Raw genomic sequence first — 21022 nt, forward strand, 5'->3', positions numbered from 1 at the left:
TGTCTTTAACCATATTCATCATTAGAGCCATTGTTTATCCATTTAGTGTCAGACCACCCAAAAATCAAGGTGGAGCTGTTTTCTAGACAAAATGGATTTCAAAGTGTTTCTTCTTTGCTTTGTCTCTTTACTAGTGACATCAAGCTGCCAAAGTAGATGCTAACAGATATAAGTTTTCCTTTCACAGAATTCTAATATGTAGATTACTGCAGAGACTTGGCTAGTGTTCAATCTACAGGAGAAGCCCAGTGCTGCTCAGGTGGCTCATGCTGTCATGATGCCAGCGACTCTGGTCCAGCTTGTTGCTGTGATGAGCAATGCTTCCAATATAAAGATTGTTGTCTTGATATTCAAAAAATAGGCTGCGACCCTCCTAGTGGACAGAGCCTTCCTAGTAAAAATGCCTCTATATTTGTGTATGCTATCTGTGGCTTCTTTAATTTTAGAATTTTGTGACAAATATCCAGATATTTTCACTTGCACTGCAGAGGGCTTGACCAATGGCTGCTGTGAAGAAAACTGCACCGTGAGCAGTCCTTCTGGCCCTTGTTGCTCCTGTGATGTGGATTGCTATGTGAGAGATAACTGCTGCAGTGATATTCAAACTATTGGATGTGAGCTCAACTCTTATAGATTGAGTCATAATATTCTATCCTTTTACAGGCTATTGCATTAATTCTTGTAAGCCTTATGGGTTCTCAGGCTGCTGTACTGATAATCTACCCGACTGTCATACAAATTGTGATGATTACTGCTTCTGTGATGAAAACTGTCACTATCGGGGTGACTGCTGCTCAGATATAGAAGAGATAAATTGCAGATCACCTCTAACGGGTAAAATAAGTCTATCAATGTCTATGCTTCTAAATTGTGCATTTTGTACTGTAGCTGAACCAATATACAATTGTGAATCCGAGAGATTTCAAAATATACTTTGGCCACAGACTTTGATTAATGAAACTGCTCACGTTGGTTGTGGCACCTTTATAGACAGAATTGGTAATAAAATTTTTAACTTTTGATGGAAAATAATGCTTTTACAGGTTCATTCTCAAGATACTGTGCTGGTGACAAAGAGTGGAATAATGCAGTCATAAACACATGTAGGTCAAAAGCCCTTGAAAAGAGTCGCAACCAAGTATACCAACACTTAATACCATGATGATATTGTTTCCCTTATCATAGCTACAAGGAATTTTTAATGGTACACTCGTGCTAAGTATTGAAGACCGGAATCAACTTATTGATGAAGCAGTCCAGCATTCTAAAACTATTTCTAGCCATTCTAATGATACACAGAATTTTCCACTTGACATTGCACTCATGAATGATATCCTTTACTTGACTTTTAGGATACTATTCAAAGAAGACAATGAAACCTCATTTGAATCAATTCAAGAGGTAATAAGGCAATAAACATCTTTTGTGTATCATTTAATTTTATTAAACAGGACCTCCTTGACATCATTGATAATCTTTTAAACAGCAATTATAGTGGTACTTGGAGTTTTTTAAGCAGTGGAAATGTGAGAAATTAAAGCACCATTTTCCCTCATTCCACATTGATTTTTTAATAGGGTGAAGGCGATGCTAGACTGCTAATAGATAATATTGAGCAGTACGGTGAGTTTAGTGGCCAGTACTTATTAGGGGAGGACTCACTGCAAACACAATTGTTGAACAAAACAAATATTGGTAAAAACAAATAATCCACAATTATGATATAAAATTAATATTGTGGTCTTTACATACTTTAGATATGCAGTTTAGTTTTTTAACAGTGAATAGTGAAGAATACACTGTTCCTCTGCCACTGTCAGATGATATCAGTCAAAGTGGTTCTGCAGTGCTAGAATTACCAAAATCAGATTTGTTCACTGATGGTAAAAGCATGCTTTAAATTGTCTAAGTTCATGGTGTGCTTTTAGAGTCAAAAGTTGTTGTTGTTAATTCTTTTATAAAGAATATTGGAGGGTTCTTGTTATCCTCTGCAGGACTGTGAGTCATAAATGCTAATCCTTCTTGCTGTTTCATGATATATATTGCTCGTTTTTAGTTCAGAGGAGGCTGGTTCCAATGTTGTGACTGCTCAGGTTTTTACAAGCCAACAGCAAGTTCAAACTGGAATAATATTGAACTTCACCACAAAAGCAGTAAGCATTGGGTAATATTTACTACATTGCAGACATGACATGATTTGTCTTATCTTATGTGCATTAGAAAATCATTAAAATAATTATAAACATTTATGCACGCATATCTTTTATTCAAAGTAAAACTTTATAAATTCTCATATTATACATGTAGTTAATTAAAGATGTAGAGCCTAAATGTGTATTCTGGAACCACACTTTGGGGTGAGGATAAGTCTATCATTAATAATGATAATGATAATGATCATTTTTACAGTAATTGGTCCAGTGAAGGAATAAGTACAGTTAGCATCACAAGGATCAGTACCAATCCTTTTCAGTACAATGTGGTCTGCAGTAGCTCTCACACTACACCATTTGTTGTACTAGTGGACTCACAAGATTCTGTCACTGAAGTACACAATTTTGTCATTGTCTTTATCAATTTTGTTTTTTTCAAGATCCCTCCGGAAGAGAATTTAGCTCTTGAGATATTTTCATACATTGGTATTACTATATCTAGTGTTTGCTTGTTTCTGGGAATAATTGCATTGCTAACACTCCGGTGAGGAAAGGAGCTTATATACATGCACACTCACTCATTTGTTTGTTTTTTCTTTTACAGCAAAGAGCTAATCAAGAGTGTGCAATTCTTTATTCATTTTAATTTAAGCATTGCACTACTGATAGCCTATCTCATTTATTTGTTCTTCATAGATGACAAATTTTTTAATGTGACACAGTCCAAGGTATTTGTGACACCTGTGCTTCAAGTATTGTCAAATTAAAATTCATAGGCTGGGTGTGCTGTAGTAGCAGTTTTTCTTCACTATTTCTTCATTGCTAGTTTTTCATGGATGTTATGTGAAGGAATTATGCTGTTCCTTCTGTTAGTGGTTGTGTTTTCGGCTATTTCCAAAAGGTGGTACATATTTCTTCTAATTGGATGGGGTAAGAATTAAGAATTGATTGCTGTAAAATATATTATATTTAAATTCTTAATATGCAGGTTTACCATTAATTCCAGTAATTGTGTCTGTAAGTGTAATTCACGACTCTTATGGAGTGCAAGGAAGATTGTAAGGAATAATGATTACAGTATTAAGCCAATTGCACAATAACTTTAGTCCATGGTTTTTTCCAAAAAATGACTCCAAATCACCCAAAAAATTTTATTACATTTTAAAATTTATATTGATGTACCTATGCTTTTTAGAAAGTTTGAGTTCTTTCTGACAATCGGTTTTCAAGTTATGTCCATTTTTTAAAATGTACCCATTTTTGAAAAATACCCAAAGCTATATAGCCCATGGTTTTGTCCAAAAAATGGCTCCGAAATCACCCCCCATTTTTATTACATTTTCTGATACATATTGATGTACTTATGCTGTGTAGAAAGTTTGAACTGATTTCGACTTCAATTTTTCAAGTTACGGCCATTTTAAGAAAAGTACCAAAATCTGAAAAGTACCCAAGGCTATAGCCCATGGTTTTTCCAAAAAATGGCTCCAAAATCACCCCCAATTTTTATTACATTTTTTGATACATATTGATGTACTTATGCTGTGTAGAAAGTTTGAACTGATTTCGACTTCAATTTTTCAAGTTACGGCCATTTTAAGAAAAGTACCAAAATCTGAAAAGTACCCAAGGCTATAGCCCATGGTTTTTTCAAAAAATGGCTCCAAAATCACCCCCAATTTTTATTACATTTTTTGATACATATTGATGTACTTATGCTGTGTAGAAAGTTTGAGGTGATTCCGACTTCAATTTTTAAAGTTACCGCCATTTTAAGAAAACGTCAAAATTCTGAAAAATACCCAAGGCTATAGCCCATGGTTTTGTCCAAAAAATGGCTCCAAAATCACCCCCAATTTTTATTACATTTTTTGATACATATTGATGTCCTTATGCTGTGTAAAAAGTTTGAGGTGATTCCAACTTCATTTTTTAAAGTTACGACCATTTTAAGAAAACGTCAAAATTCTGAAAAATACCCAAGGCTATAGCCCATGGTTTTGTCCAAAAAATGGCTCCGAAATCACCCCCAATTTTTATTACATTTTCTGATACATATTGATGTACTTATGCTGTGTAGAAAGTTTGAGGTGATTCCGACTTCAATTTTTAAAGTTACCGCCATTTTAAGAAAACATCAAAATTCTGAAAAATACCCAAGGCTATAGCCCATGGTTTTGTCCAAAAAATGGCTTCAAAATCACCCCCAATTTTTATTACATTTTTTGATACATATTGATGTACTTATGCTGTGTAGAAAGTTTGAGGTGATTCCAACTTCAATTTTTTAAGTTACCGCCATTTTAAGAAAATGTCAAAAACTTGAAAAATACCCAAGGCTATAGCTAGCCCATGATTTTTCCAAAAAATGGCTCCAAAGTCAATCCAAATTTTTATTACATTTTTTGATATATTATATTGATGTCCTATATATGCTATGTAAAAAGTTTGAACTGATCATGACTGATCATGTTGCAAAATTTTTTGTCTATGTTTCAATTATATCTAGATTTAGATCTAAATGAATACTTTACCCTTTTAGTTGCTGGCTTGATCCTAATAAAAAAGGAGCAACTTGGGCTTTTATCGGCCCGATGATTCTGTGTCTTCTGGTAAGCTTTATGATTAAACACATTCTAGCAATAAATAAATAAATAAATAAAATAAAATAGGCTAATATATTTTTCCTGGGCGCATCAGTGAGGGCTCTCTTTCATTATCACAAAAGAAATTTTCAGGACAAAAAGGAATCAGAAAAAAGCCGTTCGATTTTCAAGTACAAAAATAAAGGAATAAAATAAGTATTATACATGCAAATTATTTTAGGAGTACTATTGGCGGGGCAGTTACCTTGATACCTCTTCTTGGGGTTACTTGGATCATAGGCCTCTTCTCTGTAAATTCAAAGACAACCATCTTTGCTTGGCTTTTTGTTTTTTTTGCAAGTACACAGGTAAGAATTCTACCTTAATGGCCAAAACTGCAAGCATTTAGTATGACAACAATTATTATTATTATAGGGATTTTTCATCTTTGTTGTTAACATTGCAAGAAATCCAAAGGTAAGACTGTAAAGAATACAGCTTTATGAAATGTATTTCATCTTCTCATCAGATAAAAGACTCTGTTATGGCATGCTTCTGCAAAAAGAGAGCACAGGTGTGTCGCTTTGCATTAATTGTTTAAAATGATAAAGAAGCATTGTTCTTTAAATTACACAGCGTAGGAAAAATCAAGCCACGAATTTGATACGAACCAATTCAACTAGAGAAAGAAAATTAAGTCGTTTAGTGACAGACTCATCATTCAGATCCGCTGCTGATTAGTGATGAAGTTAGCAGTATCTATTCACCATTATATGTAATATCCTAATCATTTTTCCAGGAGTGAAAAAAAATTGTACAGGAATAATAAAAATATAACTTTAAATTTTTAATGAATTAAGGATTATTATAATAACTTAATAGTATCCATGCATCACATTAGTGTGTATTGTAAAACTGTAATCTATTTTTTGTTATTTTTTGTATTATAACTATGTTCTGATTAAATCCAAAAACTTCACCATGCGACCCTCAAACTCGAGTGGTCTCTCTTTAGGCTCCTGATATCCATTCTTCATGTCCTTTCCAAGGAGAGCAATGAGCTTACAGTGCTCCTTGAACCGCTCCAGTTTGAGAATGTACTTCTCACGTGTGTAGGGGCTACTCCTTGGGTTGTAAGCTGCAACAAAAAAAGACAAAATAATCATTATAGCTTCTTTTATGCATCCACGTAATGTACTGCTGATGTACCTTTAAGATGAAGAGCAACAAAAACAAGAGCAGACTGCGTTGCAGTGAGAAATGGGAACTTCGGCTTGAGACAGCCAACAGCTGTGAGACTATTAATGATTGGTGTAGCCACAGACTGCTCCATATAGCCAAGCATTGGTAAGGAGATGACAGGGAGGGACTGTTTGATGGGAGGTAGTTTAACTGGTAACTTGGTCACCTCATAATCAAATGGACGCCTGTAGCATGTAATGTACATGTACATGTAAATATACATTACATTATTACGTGTGAACTTGCCTCATGAATTTGTCTAGTTTCTCATTAGAGGCACAACAGTAAAGCTTCCCTTTATATTCAACAGACCATTGTGAGTCACCAGGAACCAATGACTTATATCTAAAAATGGTACAATTATGTATATGAATGAAGTACTTAGTATTTAGGGGAGGCATAAATTGAAGAGAAAATAAAAATAGTAACATACTTCTTTTTTCCATCACAATAAGTAACCGGACAAAATCCTCGAATCTCAAATTGTCTCGGAAACATTTGTTTTATTTCCATTTCAGTGAGCCTGCAAGGAAGATCAGGAGGCAGCTTAACCTCTGGATTAACATAAGAACCAGGATCAGACAGAAATAACTTTAGCTCAGACTCTCCTGCAGTCCTACAGCACAAAACAAGCAAAGCATTAATATTGCAATCATACAGTGCATGTATTTCAGTACCTGTAATAATGAGACTTATATTCTACTGCGTATTCAAGAGAAAGCTGACCGGAGCAGTCACAAAGTTCTCCTCTTTCCACAAAACTAACTGGACAATAATCACCAAACGAACCAAGACGAGCTTCAAACTCTTTCTGTGTCACACACAAGCAATTAATGGAAGCAGCACTACCTACAAAATTAAGATAAAATGTAAAACTTTTAATACTAAACTTAGTCTAAGATTTTATCATCTCCAGTGCAATCTTACCTTCAGTGACTCTAACAAGATACTGTTGTATCTGTACTGCAGTTTTTAGTGCTACAGTGTGGGCCTGACGCCAAACGTGCCAACAGTTTCTCTCTCCATCGATGACGGACCAGTTGTCGTGCTCTTGGCTGTACCAGTCTCTAATGGCATCAACATTTTTGTGATAATGACCACTTCTTGTTAGTAATATTGATGGCGAATCATGAACTGGAAATGGACTATATATATGTATGTACAATGTATGTGGTTAGATTAGTAAAGTATTAAACAATATTATTACCAATTACCGTTCAGTGTCCGATTGTCTTATTAACTCAGCTCTCTTCAGCATTTCTTCATTAGTGATCTTTATCTCTACTATTCTAACCGGTATGATCCGATACTTATTCAATAGATCAACCTGAGCCTTGGTTAGTGGCCAACCATCAAGTACATACCTGAAACAAGCAAGAGACACAATGTAACATAATGTACTTGTAGAAAATGTACATGCATGTATATGTACATGTACATTATAGACAATGTACATGTACATATGCAGTACATAATGTACATGTACATATGCAGTACATAATGTACACATACATGTACATTTTAATAACATTGTCAGAGCCTACTGTCTACTCTATTAATTTAATAATTCAATAATAGACTTTTACAATGTAGACAGAGAAAATGACAGAGGAGGGGAGACACAAATGACAAAAACAAGTTGATGGGCTATCAGCAAGAGCTACTGGTATCCAATTGTTAGTATTACTTTCTTTATAGTGACATGTACATGCATGTACATGTACATGCATGTACATGTACATGGGGTATGGGTATTAGTACATGTACATGTGATATGGGTATTTCATTCTATTTTTCTAGTGACTCATTGTCCTCACCCTCTAGTAGATGAGGTTACATCCAGCAGTGCTCTCTCTAGCGCTAGCACACACAGCTCATCAGGCAGTGTTTGACCGACTCTCAAATGAGAGAGCATTTGTTCCGTTAGGTCTGAGTCAGGGAAGAGGTCCAGCACTTGTCTTATTGCTTCACCAATAGAGAGACGAACACAGCCATAGTTAGCAACAAACCTCTCTGCAACTATAATAGTAATAATAATAATAATAATAATAATAATAATAATAATAATGATAATCAAAAAATATTAAAATGAAGAATTCTCCTCTAGCTATTTTTTGATGAATTACCACATGATCTTTGATCCAATTTTAGAGCAACTTTTAATGCATGCATATATGCAGTACATGTACACGTACATGTATACCTGTAGTTTTTCCTGATTTTGGTGGGCCTACAATTGCTAGACACATTGGTACGGGCAAGTGAGGCACTTCCTGAGCAAGATATGACTCTGGATCAGCAATGAACTCCAAGCGATGGGAGACAGAGGACATGAAATAGACCCTCTGACGATAAATAACAGGAAATGTAGCCTTTATAGAAGGAGGTGGAAGAATGGAGTGTGGCTCCTCCTTTAGCTAGTGAAAGAAAAAAAGAAGCAATAGAAGGACAGAAATACACTATCCAGTACATGCATGTACATGTACATGAATATGTACTGCTTATTGTCAAATTGAAGACTTAGCTTGTATAGTTTCTACATGTACTGTATCTTTAATTTAGACACCTGTCCATAATACATGTACATGTATGTACACTGTAAATGTACATTTACATGTAGATACCCTACCTTGACAGGGCACCAGTAGCCGAACTTGCTTATTTGCTTGTAGCTATGGTCTAGTAGTTTCTTGGCACTAAATGGATCAATGGGTGTACATTTAGTTAGTATCCCACTTCTGTTGCTGAAGTATTGCTTCATTGCCTTTTGCATGAGGCATATCACTACAGACACTTTACGACTGGCAGAGATTGTGTGACAAGGAATCTGAAATTCAGTTAACACGTCCTAAAAAAAGAACATCAAACATTCTTGTACATGTACACATACTTGTATTCCTGATAATGATTCGGTTTGTTCTTCGTATTTCTCATGTATGGATGTTCTCATCCTGTCCTCCACCTCTTCCTCTGTCTCCTCCTCCTCCTCCTCTTCTTCCGGAGGCTCTTCGGCTTCTATTTCAGCTAACTGCTCGTTAAACTCGTCAATGAAAGGGTCCTCCTCATCATCGTCCTCATCTTCACCATCTTCCCCTCCTCCTTCCTCTTTAAATAAAGACAAAATAAAAGTGAAGGGAGAAGGAAGAGCTACTATATAAACTTACCTTGCTGCTGTTTCTTGGTTGCGTCATATTCGGCTTTTTTAGTTTTGTAGTCTTCCTCAATTTCTACCTTTCTCTTTGCTCTGCTCTCCTCCCATTCTTTCAGTGCGTTTTCTCTGGCTAGTCTTTTCCTTTCAAGCTTTCTGTTCCTCCTATCCCTCCATATGTTCATCCTTTTTGGTAGGACCCTGTCTAACATGTTATCCTCATCAATCTATAAATACATGTACATGTACATGAACAAACAGGAGAGAGAGAGTGAGAGAGTGAGAGAGAAAGAAGTAGGAAGAGAGAGGGAAGTTATGATATACATTTAAAAGGTATATCTTTAATTCCTAATGTTCCTGACCTCTAGTATGACAGCAGCATCAGGATAGAGTCCTTTAGAGCAGAGATATCTCAAGTCATCTCCGTGATGAGGCAAACCCTCCATAATGAATCCAGTTGACCTATGGATTTTTGATCACTTAACATTTCGGCCAGATACTAGTACATAATTTGCTTCACATTCATGCAGTGTACATTATACATGTAATTACTCCGCAAAATGCAGAAACTACAAAGTATTTTTTTTCTTTTGTCTTACTTGTAAGGCTCTTCCTTCCAAAACTCGGTAGCATAGTCTTCTAATGCTTCCTCTGACAATGGCTCACTGTTCAGTAAATGTGCTCTTAGCTCTGTCTCCCTCTCATCCAATGCCTCCATTACATCTTCATCAAGATCATTACCTGTCATTGCTTCAATCTCATCATCAGAATCTAAATAATAATAGGTTTAAATCATAATGTGTTGGACGCATAAATGTACATGCATTAATTATTATACATGAAAAGTGTGTGCTGGTACTACCTTCTTTATCCTTCTCTTCAACCCCTTCTCTCTCATCAGGGTCCAGGAGTGGGGGCCATTTCATTTTCGGGAGTATCTGATCTTGAAGGTACTCTCTGAATGAAATATGAAACACTCCCAGTCTCTTGGCAAGGATCCTTCCGGCTTCAGTCTTTCCTGAGGCCGTGGGTCCTAGCAGGAAAATCCGAGGGACAGGCGGCTATGAAGAAAAAACATTACACATAATACATATACAGTACATGTACATATATGTACTGACTGCATTACATGTACATGTACATATACAGTATGTGTATGAAATTTATTCATACATGTATATACTATTATGAACACAGGCCTACATGTAAATCATTGACACTCTTTGTTTCATACTTTTCTCTTCCTTACTTTAAGTGGTTTATGTTCACCAACAAACTTGGTTGGGCTAGCAAGGAATTTGTTCTTTGCCTCCTCAGAACTAAAGAAATAAAGTTTGTCCTTATATCGGACGACATGCTCAGCTTGTCCCGGCCAGAGGACATTGCTCTCAAAAAGAGCAACAGGACAGAAATGATAACTGTCGCCCCAAGGCTTTCTCTTTTTAGCTTCCATTGCCTCTCTCTCTTCATCCTCTTCTTCTTCTTCTTCTTCAACAACTAACGAGAAAAAAAAGGAGAGGAGCAAATGGTCAATAAAGCCGAAAGAGTATTAATGTACATGTACCTTCATGAAGAACAGGATCATCATCACCATCATCTTCTTCATCTTGTCCTGAGATATCAGTTGGAGTCAAAGTGAATATATCTACATGGGGAGGAGGGCAAGGGTTGAAAGAAATAATACAAGAAATGAAATAAAATTAATAAATTGCCACATACTGTTACCAGTACATCATAAAAAGTTTGAGCTAATTCTGATCAAAATGTGATTTTTTATGAATTTTTAAAGTTGCTCCAAAAGCCAAATGTTAATTATCATGTGCTTGTCAGCTCATGAAGCTCATACTTTTTAGCTCACTTAGCATGCTTTGCGGGAAACCCTGCTGCATGTAATATACCTTCCATGTGCTGTACAGCAGTCATCACAGCATCATCCACTGATAATGATGTTGATATCTTGAACTGATCAACAGTGCTTGAAGCACTAATGGAGCTTAACAATGAGCTCCATTGTGTTTCATAGAGCGAAATCTCTTTCTGCCACTTCTCCACCTCCTCTGGCAATACAGTCACCTGCATAGCATAAATTAACTTGTAATACATACATGTACATGTATAACTAACTAACTTTATTTTTATTATTGTTGTTTTTAACTTTAATTTATTTATACTAACTTTATTCCCTCCATCTTCAGCTCCTTCAGTGTTAGCTGCTTTCTCCTTCTCCTCAGGGTAAGGTATGTCATTAGCATCACAGTATCGTTTCATTAATACTCTGCTGCCTCCTTCTTCATCTGCTTCTATATTAATGACAGCATCTGGGATAAAGCCAGACTCAACCATTGTATTCCATTGCTCTCTTAATAGTGGGAATCCATCAACAACCCAGCCACCATATCTGAGCATAAGAAAAGGTACAGAATACAGTGAAAATAAGTCTATGGCCATCATGAACATGTACTATAATTATACATGCACAATTCCTATTTATCATGTACTTACATCCTGTCATCATCTTCACAATTCCTCCTGGCCTCTTCGGCTTGTTGTATGCCAAGAGAAAGTGCTTCTACATAAACTTCAGGAGATGGGTCGCCTCCTTTGCTTCTTGTCTTCTCTTCTGCTTCTTTAATGGCTGTCAGTATATCAGCATGATCCTCTGGGATGACTATTGGAGGTGGGCTTGAGCCATCTTCATCTGAGAGGAAAAAGAAGGAAAAAATGAATGACAAAAAAAAGAAGAAAATTGAGACAAAAATACAGTAAAAATGTATTTTAGAAAGATCAAAAAAAGATGAAGAGAAGAATTAAGAGACAGAGATTTACATGTACATATACTGTACATCAATCAATGCAAATATACTGCACATCAATTAATATACATATATTATGGTACATTTATGTGCTTGGAGAACTTCTTGCTCAGCCTTTAGTCTGGCCACAGTATCATCTCTAGCTTTTTGAACTGCTTCATCAACTGCTTTCTCCATCATAATGTCCAAAACTGGTCTCACCAACTCTTCAACACTAATAACCTAATGATAAAACACACACAAACACATGAATATTAACAAGCCTACTACACTCACTGTTGCATTGTAGTGCTCAGCTAACGCTTTCGATAAAGAAGTCTTTCCAGAAGTTGGAGGACCTAATACGCATATCTTGCAGGGTATCCGAGGGGAAGGAGGCAAGAGATAGCGTCTGGGGCATCTGATGAAGTCAGCAAATGCTGTATTGGATGAGAGGCAGTACATCTTATCCATTAAACTGTAGGAGAGGGAGAGAAAAGGAGAAATAGAAACAAAGTTCACAGAGTTATACAAGTACATATATACATGTATGTTCCATAACTATTTAAGTCTGATCATAAAATTTTTATACAGTTTTGAATGTGCATGTACATGTACATGTACATACCCAACTGAATATTCCAGTCTTCCCTTGACAAGATTACCCTTGTATAATTCAACTGGACAAAACTGGCCCCATTTTGATCTCCTCCAACGAAATTTTGGCATTAAAATATTAGTATCTACAATAGAAAGAATGAGAAAAAAAGAAATAGTTTTAAAAAATAAGAATATTTTTTTAAAAAGAACTGTTTTACCTGCTACTTGAGCAAGGAACATGTTAGGGTCTGTGTGTTCAATGTCATTATCAACTTCATCATCCTCTGGCTCAACTAGACGCTTTGGAGCTATGGCTCTCCTTAAACCAAGAGCAGTGAGACGCAACAAAAGAGACTGAGAGAAAGAAATGAATAAAGATAAGAATAGATGGAAAAGGAATGGAATGATTTAGAATCACGAGTAATACTCATACATAATAGTACATGTGTTCATGTGTTCATGTGTTCATGTACATGAACTTACTCTAAAGAGCTCCTTTGAAGAGAGACTTGCATCCAATTCAATGACATATTGATGATTATGCTGAATAATATAATCCTGAGAAAAGAGAAAAAATAAGCGTAAATATTAAATGGTGATGGGTACTCAACATGTGTATGTACATGTAACTTTTGTGGATGTGAAAGAAGTATTAATACACGTATGTGGCTCAAAAATTTTTCTTCCAACCTCTTCTAAATTTCTAGATGATACGTATTATACTTACCTCAATATGACTTAGGACATTTTCTTTGTAATATTTAATCTCTTCCTTCACATTAGCCATCTTGTCCCTGGCCCTTATGACCAACCTATCAGCAATGTTAGGAGCTAACAAATGGAGGCTATCAACTTCACCCTATTAAAGACATAATCATTGACAAATAATGAACAGCCAACCAACCAAATCATCTTGAAACTCATCTCGATCAGCATTGCCTTCCTCATCATCCATATCATCTTCCATTTCTTCTTTACTCTCTTCTTTGTCTTCGTCTTCATCGTCATCGTCGTCTTTTTTCTTTTGCTGTGCGTTAGCTAAAGGGCCGTCAGGATCATAGACTGGCTTAATGAAGACTTCGTTATTCATTGGATCAACTCTTTGACCAACTCTCCTCTTTAAAAGGTCTACATCAGGTATCTAAAAAATGACAAAAAGAACAATTTTTTCTAATACATAGATGTATTTATGTTGTGTAGAAATTTGAGATGATTCCAATCAAAATTGAATTTTTTATAAAAGTTGCTCCAAATGTCATGTACTATATTGCAGTGCTTATCAGCTCATGAAGCTCATGCTGTTTAGCTCACTTAGCATGCTTTGTGGGAAACCCATCCCTAGCTTTCTCTTACCTTCAAATTAATTATGACAGTGGGTGGCTGAGGCAGTGTCTTCAAAAACTCAATCTGCTGTGGAACATTCTTCCATGATTCATCAAACGAAGGCAAGCAATCAAGAACATATCCTGAAACCAAAAAATTTAAAAAGCCAATTCTAATCATCACCTCTCTTTCTCACCATAATGTTGTATTTCAGATGAGACTAGTTTATCCTTAATGACCCGTGCCACTAATTCTTCACTGATTTCTTTACCAGTATACAACACTTGTCTGACCTGCATGTACATGTACATCATTTGTGCTGTTCCATTCATTTAATCCTTACTTCCTTAGCTAGTTCAGAAGTGCCTTCTTTAATAATTTGTTCAATAGTGCTTGTACCTAGAAGTAAAAGATAAATAAATTTTTAAAAGTGCACAATAAGTCAATTGCTAACCATCAACTAGCTGACATTTCCAGACAGCAGCTAGCCTCTTTGCTAGAGTGCTCTTTCCTGAGCCCTAAACAGTACAATCACATTACCATCACTGCAAGACAGATAGCTTGATAGCTTACTGGTTTTCCAACGACAACAAACGAGACTGGAGTTTTATTGAGTACTGCAAGCTCACTCTATTTAAATGGAAATTATAAAACAAAGTATATATTTAGTGTTACCTCTATTTCGTTGAAAGTTTCTCTTAAATTTTCTTCTTCAGCAGCCATGTTTTTTTAACTAGTTGCCATGGATACACAAGGGCGCCATTTTAAAAGGCGGGGTTGTGGTTATTAATAAAAGTTAATAAACCACTCATAATGAGCCACGCCTTATTATTAGGCGTGGCATCATAAAACATGGCTACTGTATCGATATTTTTAAGAAGTGCTTTTTTGAGCAGCTCTAGAGCTACTGCAGTGAGGGCCAATGCCTCATTTTGTGCTAAAAAGGTTTTAAAAAATTAGAATTAAAAACTTGTAAAAGCATTTTATATTTGCATGCAGTTTAGTACAGCAGAAGATCTCAAAAAGACCCCACTTTTCGATTTCCATTTAAGCAATGGTGGTAAGATGGTCCCTTTTGCTGGTTGGTCTATGCCAGTTCAATACTCGGATCTGAGTGTCATTAATTCTTCACTTCACACGAGAAGCAGCTCCTCACTGTTTGATGTATCACACATGCTGCAAGTAGGCCCGGGTCATACCCTATAATTATCAGTTAATTATTGTCTCCTTAGACTCAAGTTACTGGCAAAGGTGCTGAAAAGTTTCTTGAGTATCTGACAGTTGCAAACTTAGCGAATCTTAAAAATGGAAATGGTAAGACATGCACATGATGATTTCACTCTTCTTCTCCCTCCTCTCTCTCTTCTCTTCTTAGCTGTTCTATCCATGTTCACTATAGCACAAGGTGGTATTATTGATGACTGCATTATAACAAGAACTGGCCCTCAGTCATTCTTTGTAGTATCTAATGCAGGCAGAGCTGATGTGATTAATGAGCACCTACAGGTTAGCTAAAGCAATGAAGAATTGTATTAATGCATAGTGGCTTTATCAATGCAGTTTTTTGACTATTGTTTTGTGTGTAATGCTTACTGCTTTGTTTCTTTAGACTCAGCTGAGGGAGTTTGGTGATGATAAAGTTGTTCTTACTTCACTCAGTGAGAGAGCATTGGTTGCATTGCAAGGTGATCTGCTTTAGCTTGTTCTCCATTTAGCAAGAGATAAACTCTCCCTTTCTCCCTCTCTCTCTCTTTCATCTGCAGGCCCAAAGAGTGCTAGTGTCCTTCAGGAAGGAGTCAAAGGAGATTTATCTCAGCTCAAGTTCATGAGCAGTGCCCTCATGAGCCTCTTTGGTATCCCGGACTGTAGGGTCTCTCGCTGTGGTTACACTGGAGAAGACGGTTTTGAGGTAAAATGATACAATAAATTATAAATTATTTTTATATTCAGATTTCTGTTCCAAGCACTGATGTTATTCAGTTGGTCGATACATTATTAGCTGCTGATCCTGTCAAACTGGCTGGACTGGGTGCAAGGGATGTGCTGAGGCTGGAGGCCGGGCTGTGTCTCTATGGCAATGATATATCTGAAGAGACTACACCAATTGAGGCTAGCTTAGCTTGGTGTATTGGTATGAATGTTTTTTGTAGAAAATATGCCGCTCATATTCTTTTTATTTCTAGATAAAACTAGACGGAAAGATGGAAACTTTTTAGGAGCTGGTCCAATACTTCAGCAGCTAAAGGACAAGCCTTCTAAAAGGCGGGTTGGATTAGAACTTAAATCAGGGCCACCAGCTAGGGGTAATTAGTCTTGCATATCTTTGCATCATTTTTAGTATACTATTGATTTATAGAGGGTTGTCAGGTAATAGATAGTGATGGACTTAAAATAGGTAAGGAATGAAATGCAATTTTTCCTCCATTAACTTTTTGTGTAATTTTCTTAGTGAATAAAAGAACCTACTCTACACTTGAATACTTAATGCATTTTACTCAATACTTAATGCATTTTACTCAATACTTAATGCATTTTACTCAATACTTAATGCATTTTACTCAATACTTAATGCATTTTACTCCATTTAAACAGCATTACATATCCAGCTTATGACCTTCTCTTCCTTTAGGTTACATAACATCAGGGACCCCCAGCCCTACGTTACAGTATAACATTGCAATGGCTTATCTTCCTCGTCAATTTTGCAAAATCGGTACTGTCGTCAACGTCCAAATAAGGAAGCACACTGTGAATGGAAGAGTAGTAAAGATGCCTTTTGTACCTTCGAGATATTACATTTGATTCGAGACTTAATATTTATAGGAATATAATGTATAATATGCAGGCATAAGCACTGTTTTAACTCTTGTAATAATTATTATTAATGATCTACTTTCCAATAAATACATCTTGAATACGTACATATATGTGCTGTACATTGGGTGTACATGTACATGTTTATTTGTGGAGGTGTGTCAGTCAATAGAGGGTTATTATTAGAAATGAGTCTACTGTATAGGAGAGAGCTAGCCTTAGCAAGCAAATGGTTAAAAGGAGAAGGAAGTCAACAAATGACTGACAGAGGAACTCAAGGGTAAAACAATTAGTGATAATAAAAAATCTGCATTATTTTTTATTAATTGTCAGGTCTGGTTTTATACCTATTAAAGGTGTTATTTTTGACATGGATGGCACACTTACTAAACCAATTTTAAACTTTGCTGAAATGCGTAGGCAACTAGGGATAAAACCAGGGAGTGACATACTGACTCATGTAAACTCCCTTCCATTGCCTGATAAGACTACTGCACTGCAAATTGTTGAAAGCATCGAAGAAGAAGCAAATAGAAAAATGGAGTTGCAGCCTGGAGTGCTGGAGTTACTTGATTTCTTAGCTAGCAAAAGTGTTAGTGCAATATCAGTGATAGTTGACTTGTTAATGATTTGTTTCTTTTATGTAGATAAAGAGAGGATTATTAACACGTAACTCAAAGAGCAGTGCAGAGTTATTTTTAGCTAAACTGCAGGAAAGTCTGGCAGGTTCTGCTGCCATCTATTCTTCACTCACTTCAGTGAAAATATTCTCACAAGTACATGATAATACACTGTTGTATTGTCTTAATGTCATATTGAAAAAATAGTGTTCTCCATTTTTGTTACATTTACTGATTCATATACACGAGTTGTGAACAATAAAAGTAGCAACTTTTAGAAATACCCAAGGCTAGGCTATAGCCCATGGTACTTTCCAAAAATGGCTCCAAATTTACCCCAAATTTTTATTACATTTTCTGATACATATTGATGTCCTTATGCTGTGTAGAAAGTTTGAGCTGATTTCAACTTCAACTTTTGGAGTTACGGCCATTTTAAGAAAATGTCAAAATTCTGAAAAATACCCAAGGCTATAGCCCATGGTTTTTTCCAAAAAATGGCTCCGAAATCACCCCCAATTTTTATTACATTTTCTGATATGTATTGATGTCCTTATGCTATGTAGTTGAGCTAATTTCAACTTCAATTTTTTGAGTTACGGCCATTTGAAGAAAATGTCAAAATTCTAAAAAATACACAAGGCTATAGCCCATGGTTTTTTCCAAAAATTGGCTCCAAAATCACCCCCCAATTTTTATTACATTTTCTGATACATATTGATGTCCTTATGCTATATAGAAAGTTTGAGCTAATTTCGACTTCAATTTTTCAAGTTACGGCCATTTTAAGAAAACTTCAAAATTCTGAAAAATACCCAAGGCTATATATAGCCCATGGTTTTTTCCAAAAAATGGCTCCGAAATCACCCCCAATTTTTATTACATTTTCTGATATGCATTGATGTCCTTATGCTATGTAGTTGAGCTAATTTCAACTTCAATTTTTTGAGTTACGGCCGTTTTAAGAAAAGGCCGAAATTCTGAAAAATACCCAAGGCTATAGCCCATGGTTTTTTTCAAAAAATGGCTCCAAAATCACCCCCAATTTTTATTACATTTTCTGATACATATTGATGTCCTTATGCTATGTAGAAAGTTTGAGCTAATTCTGACTTCAATTTTTTAAGTTACGGCCATTTTAAGAAAACGTCAAAATTCTGAAAAATACACAAGGCTATATAGCCCATGGTTTTTTTCAAAAAATGGCTCCAAAATTACCCCCAATTTTTATTACATTTTCTAATACATATTGATGTCCTTATGCCGTGTAGAAAGTTTGAGGTGATTCCGACTTCAATTTTTCAAGTTACAGCCATTTTAAGAAAATGTCAAAATTCTGAAAAATACACAAGGCTATAAGCCCATGGTTTATTTCAAAAAATGGCTCCAAAATCACCCCAAATTTTTATTACATTTTCTGATACATATTGATGTCCTTATGCTGTGTAGAAAGTTTGAGGTGATTCCGACTTCAATTTTTCAAGTTACGGCCATTTTAAGAAAACCTCAAAATTTTGAAAAATACCTAAGGCTATAGCCCATGGTTTTTTCAAAAATTGGCTCCAAAATCACCCCCAATTTTTATTACATTTTCTGATACATATTGATGTCCTTATGCTGTGTAGAAAGTTTGAGGTGATTCCGACTTCAATTTTTTAAGTTACTGCCATTTTAAAAAAACGTCAAAATTCTGAAAAATACACAAGGCTATAGCCCATGATATTTTCTGAAAAATGGCCATAAAATTGTAACAAATTTTTTAATGAAAAGCACTAAAAGTGCATACCCTTGCCACACAAGCAATAGATTTATTTTAATGATTGATGAAAGGTGTGGCTAATAACAGACTAATTAATTGTATAGGTGTGGTTTCACTGGTTTCAAGTGCCAATATGGCTACATATACACAGTTAGGCCCTCAAAAGCTTGAGGTTTTCTAAGTTGTAAAAGCTCTTTGGACACATTTAGTAGGCTCTACTAGTTCCTTGAAGACTTCTTTCTACTTTAAGCCAGTTTCAGGATACTGGCTGCCTTTTCTACTGAGATTCAAGAGGCCGTATTTGACCTAGGACAGTTTTTACACTGTCATATCATACCAAAGAAAGAGAAGTAAGAAAATCCCCACATATTTTTTGAGTGAAATGATGCTATCTTTCTTATGGTGGCACAACAAACTCTGCTACTGCTGTAACAAAAAAGTTACCCAGTTGAGCGCTCTTTACTTCGACTTTGCCAGCTTTTGCAACCTAAAAAAGTGAGTAGAAAGCTCTTAAAATGAAAGAAAACAGTCTAATAAAGGCAGAGAAACTAGTTTTGAGTCTCTGGAGTTTTTATCCTGACAGCAGGAGCCGCTTTTTCAGATTAGTTGCTTACACAAACACTGACAAATCGACTCATATACCGTATAGCCAAAAATTTTCGAGGCTTAAAATTTCGTGAATAATGAAATTTATGGAGAAATTTTAAATTCCGTGATAAATATTTTCGTGATTTAATTTTAATAATAATAATGACCACGCCTTATTTAATTAAAACATGGCAGATTCAATGTTTGAGACGGACTCTTGTGTCAAGGGGCACCATGTGGACACCAGAGATGGGAAAGATCATCATCTTTGACCTAGGCAGTATGCTTAAAATAGCAATACAGAGTAACAGAGACATCAGCTTGACCGAGAACACGACTTGACACGAGGGCACTTTTATTAGTAAGGCGTGGCTAACCACGCCTCTCAATTAATATTAATTTTCGGGGGTTTAATTTTTCGTGATGCAAACAGTGATCACGAAAATACGAAAATTTATTCCTCACGAAATTTTTTGGCTATACGGTACCCTTGCCCATACGCCTACGCGTGGCAAGGGTAATTACATTTTCTAATACCTTATGCGATTATAAAAGTTTGAGCTGATTCCGGTTTAAATTTTTAGAGTTATGAGCATTTTTACATTATATTTAGTGCAAAGTATTTTATCAAAGTAGCTTCTACATTATATTAAATTCACATCACACAATGTTTGATCATCTTCAGGTTGTTACTCGCGAGTTTCAGCCAAACAAACCTGATCCAGCCCCTGTCTCCCACATGGCATTAAACTGGGAGCTACCAGCGGAGAATATTCTGGTCGTTGGTGATGATAAAGCTGACGTCATTAGTGGACACAAAGCAGGAACAAGTAAGTAAAGTAATAATATTTCCTTTAAGTCTGTTACTTTTAATTGCATGCTCATAAACTTCAGTGAATTTGACATGGAACCTTTAATTTTAATTAAAGTGATAACTTAATTTTTAAAAACCTTGTAGATCTACTTAATGCTCTTTGGTTTATTATTGATAATTAATTTATTCTTAGTGACTGCTCTGTTGCTTAATGATGCATCAAAAGCTAGTGAGCTCACCCCAGGGACACCTCCTTGCGATATAGCAATTTCATCTTTGCATCAATTACTAGAACACCTTCAGAAACCTATCATCATTAAACCTTCAGACTAAACATAACTGTTAAAATTGTATGCATTCTAGTTGTTTATAAAAATAATGTTTTTAGCAAATAAAAAAAGTTCAGTAGTACACGGTAACTAATTCTTTATTGATAAAGAAACTGAAAAACAGAATCACCAGGCTTGCCTTTGTTTTCCTTATTTTCCCTTGCTTTGGAGCAGATACTGGGAATGTTAAATATTTCATGGGGTGGGTCGATCGCCAGAAAATCAACAAACTGAATTCCAAGTGCTACGCCAAAC

The 21022-nt window shown here is 35.7% G+C and overlaps 4 protein-coding genes across 4 annotated transcripts; 3 read left to right on the forward strand and 1 right to left on the reverse strand.

Moving 5' to 3' along the window:
• Positions 1-64: 64 nt before the first annotated feature.
• LOC105312024 (adhesion G protein-coupled receptor L3-like) lies at positions 65-5578 on the forward strand. Its single transcript, XM_011404328.2, has 25 exons — positions 65-152; positions 203-394; positions 447-614; positions 664-834; positions 889-999; positions 1044-1138; positions 1186-1401; positions 1452-1526; positions 1578-1695; positions 1758-1883; positions 1929-1998; positions 2057-2153; positions 2308-2357; positions 2410-2548; positions 2594-2697; positions 2758-2881; positions 2930-3083; positions 3142-3211; positions 4696-4765; positions 4826-4929; positions 4980-5106; positions 5174-5215; positions 5268-5312; positions 5375-5486; positions 5538-5578. Exons 1-24 carry the CDS (start codon positions 92-94, stop codon positions 5477-5479), a joined length of 2634 nt encoding a protein of 877 aa, XP_011402630.2. The 5' UTR covers positions 65-91; the 3' UTR covers positions 5480-5486; positions 5538-5578.
• LOC100634767 (adenylate kinase 9-like) lies at positions 5513-14604 on the reverse strand. Its single transcript, XM_019994208.1, has 33 exons — positions 14519-14604; positions 14417-14473; positions 14298-14361; positions 14187-14242; positions 14040-14136; positions 13874-13986; positions 13425-13661; positions 13248-13379; positions 13004-13078; positions 12739-12874; positions 12549-12663; positions 12218-12398; positions 12025-12163; positions 11631-11826; positions 11304-11526; positions 11027-11201; positions 10693-10773; positions 10378-10625; positions 9991-10189; positions 9728-9899; positions 9491-9590; positions 9145-9355; positions 8871-9085; positions 8610-8828; positions 8184-8397; positions 7798-7999; positions 7195-7344; positions 6908-7125; positions 6658-6829; positions 6414-6596; positions 6227-6325; positions 5948-6165; positions 5513-5876 (listed from the first exon to the last, which is right to left on the reverse strand). Exons 1-33 carry the CDS (start codon positions 14564-14566, stop codon positions 5689-5691), a joined length of 5133 nt encoding a protein of 1710 aa, XP_019849767.1. The 5' UTR covers positions 14567-14604; the 3' UTR covers positions 5513-5688.
• Positions 14605-14679: 75 nt separating this feature from the next.
• Positions 14680-16749, forward strand: LOC100639980 (aminomethyltransferase, mitochondrial-like). Its single transcript, XM_003384916.3, has 10 exons — positions 14680-14788; positions 14843-15025; positions 15076-15157; positions 15219-15349; positions 15453-15528; positions 15607-15752; positions 15794-15974; positions 16027-16146; positions 16200-16238; positions 16473-16749. The coding sequence occupies exons 1-10, from the start codon at positions 14696-14698 to the stop codon at positions 16643-16645; spliced, it is 1224 nt and encodes a 407-aa protein (XP_003384964.1). The 5' UTR covers positions 14680-14695; the 3' UTR covers positions 16646-16749.
• Positions 16750-16836: 87 nt separating this feature from the next.
• On the forward strand, positions 16837-20938 carry LOC105312025 (putative uncharacterized hydrolase YOR131C). The gene is made up of 5 exons (XM_011404330.2): positions 16837-16937; positions 16991-17249; positions 17305-17433; positions 20310-20454; positions 20632-20938. The coding sequence occupies exons 1-5, from the start codon at positions 16846-16848 to the stop codon at positions 20769-20771; spliced, it is 765 nt and encodes a 254-aa protein (XP_011402632.2). The 5' UTR covers positions 16837-16845; the 3' UTR covers positions 20772-20938.
• Positions 20939-21022: the final 84 nt, after the last annotated feature.

The sequence above is a fragment of the Amphimedon queenslandica genome, unplaced genomic scaffold, assembly GCF_000090795.2.
Source record: "Amphimedon queenslandica unplaced genomic scaffold, v1.1 AMPQUscaffold_13481, whole genome shotgun sequence".
Lineage (NCBI taxonomy): Eukaryota > Metazoa > Porifera > Demospongiae > Haplosclerida > Niphatidae > Amphimedon > Amphimedon queenslandica.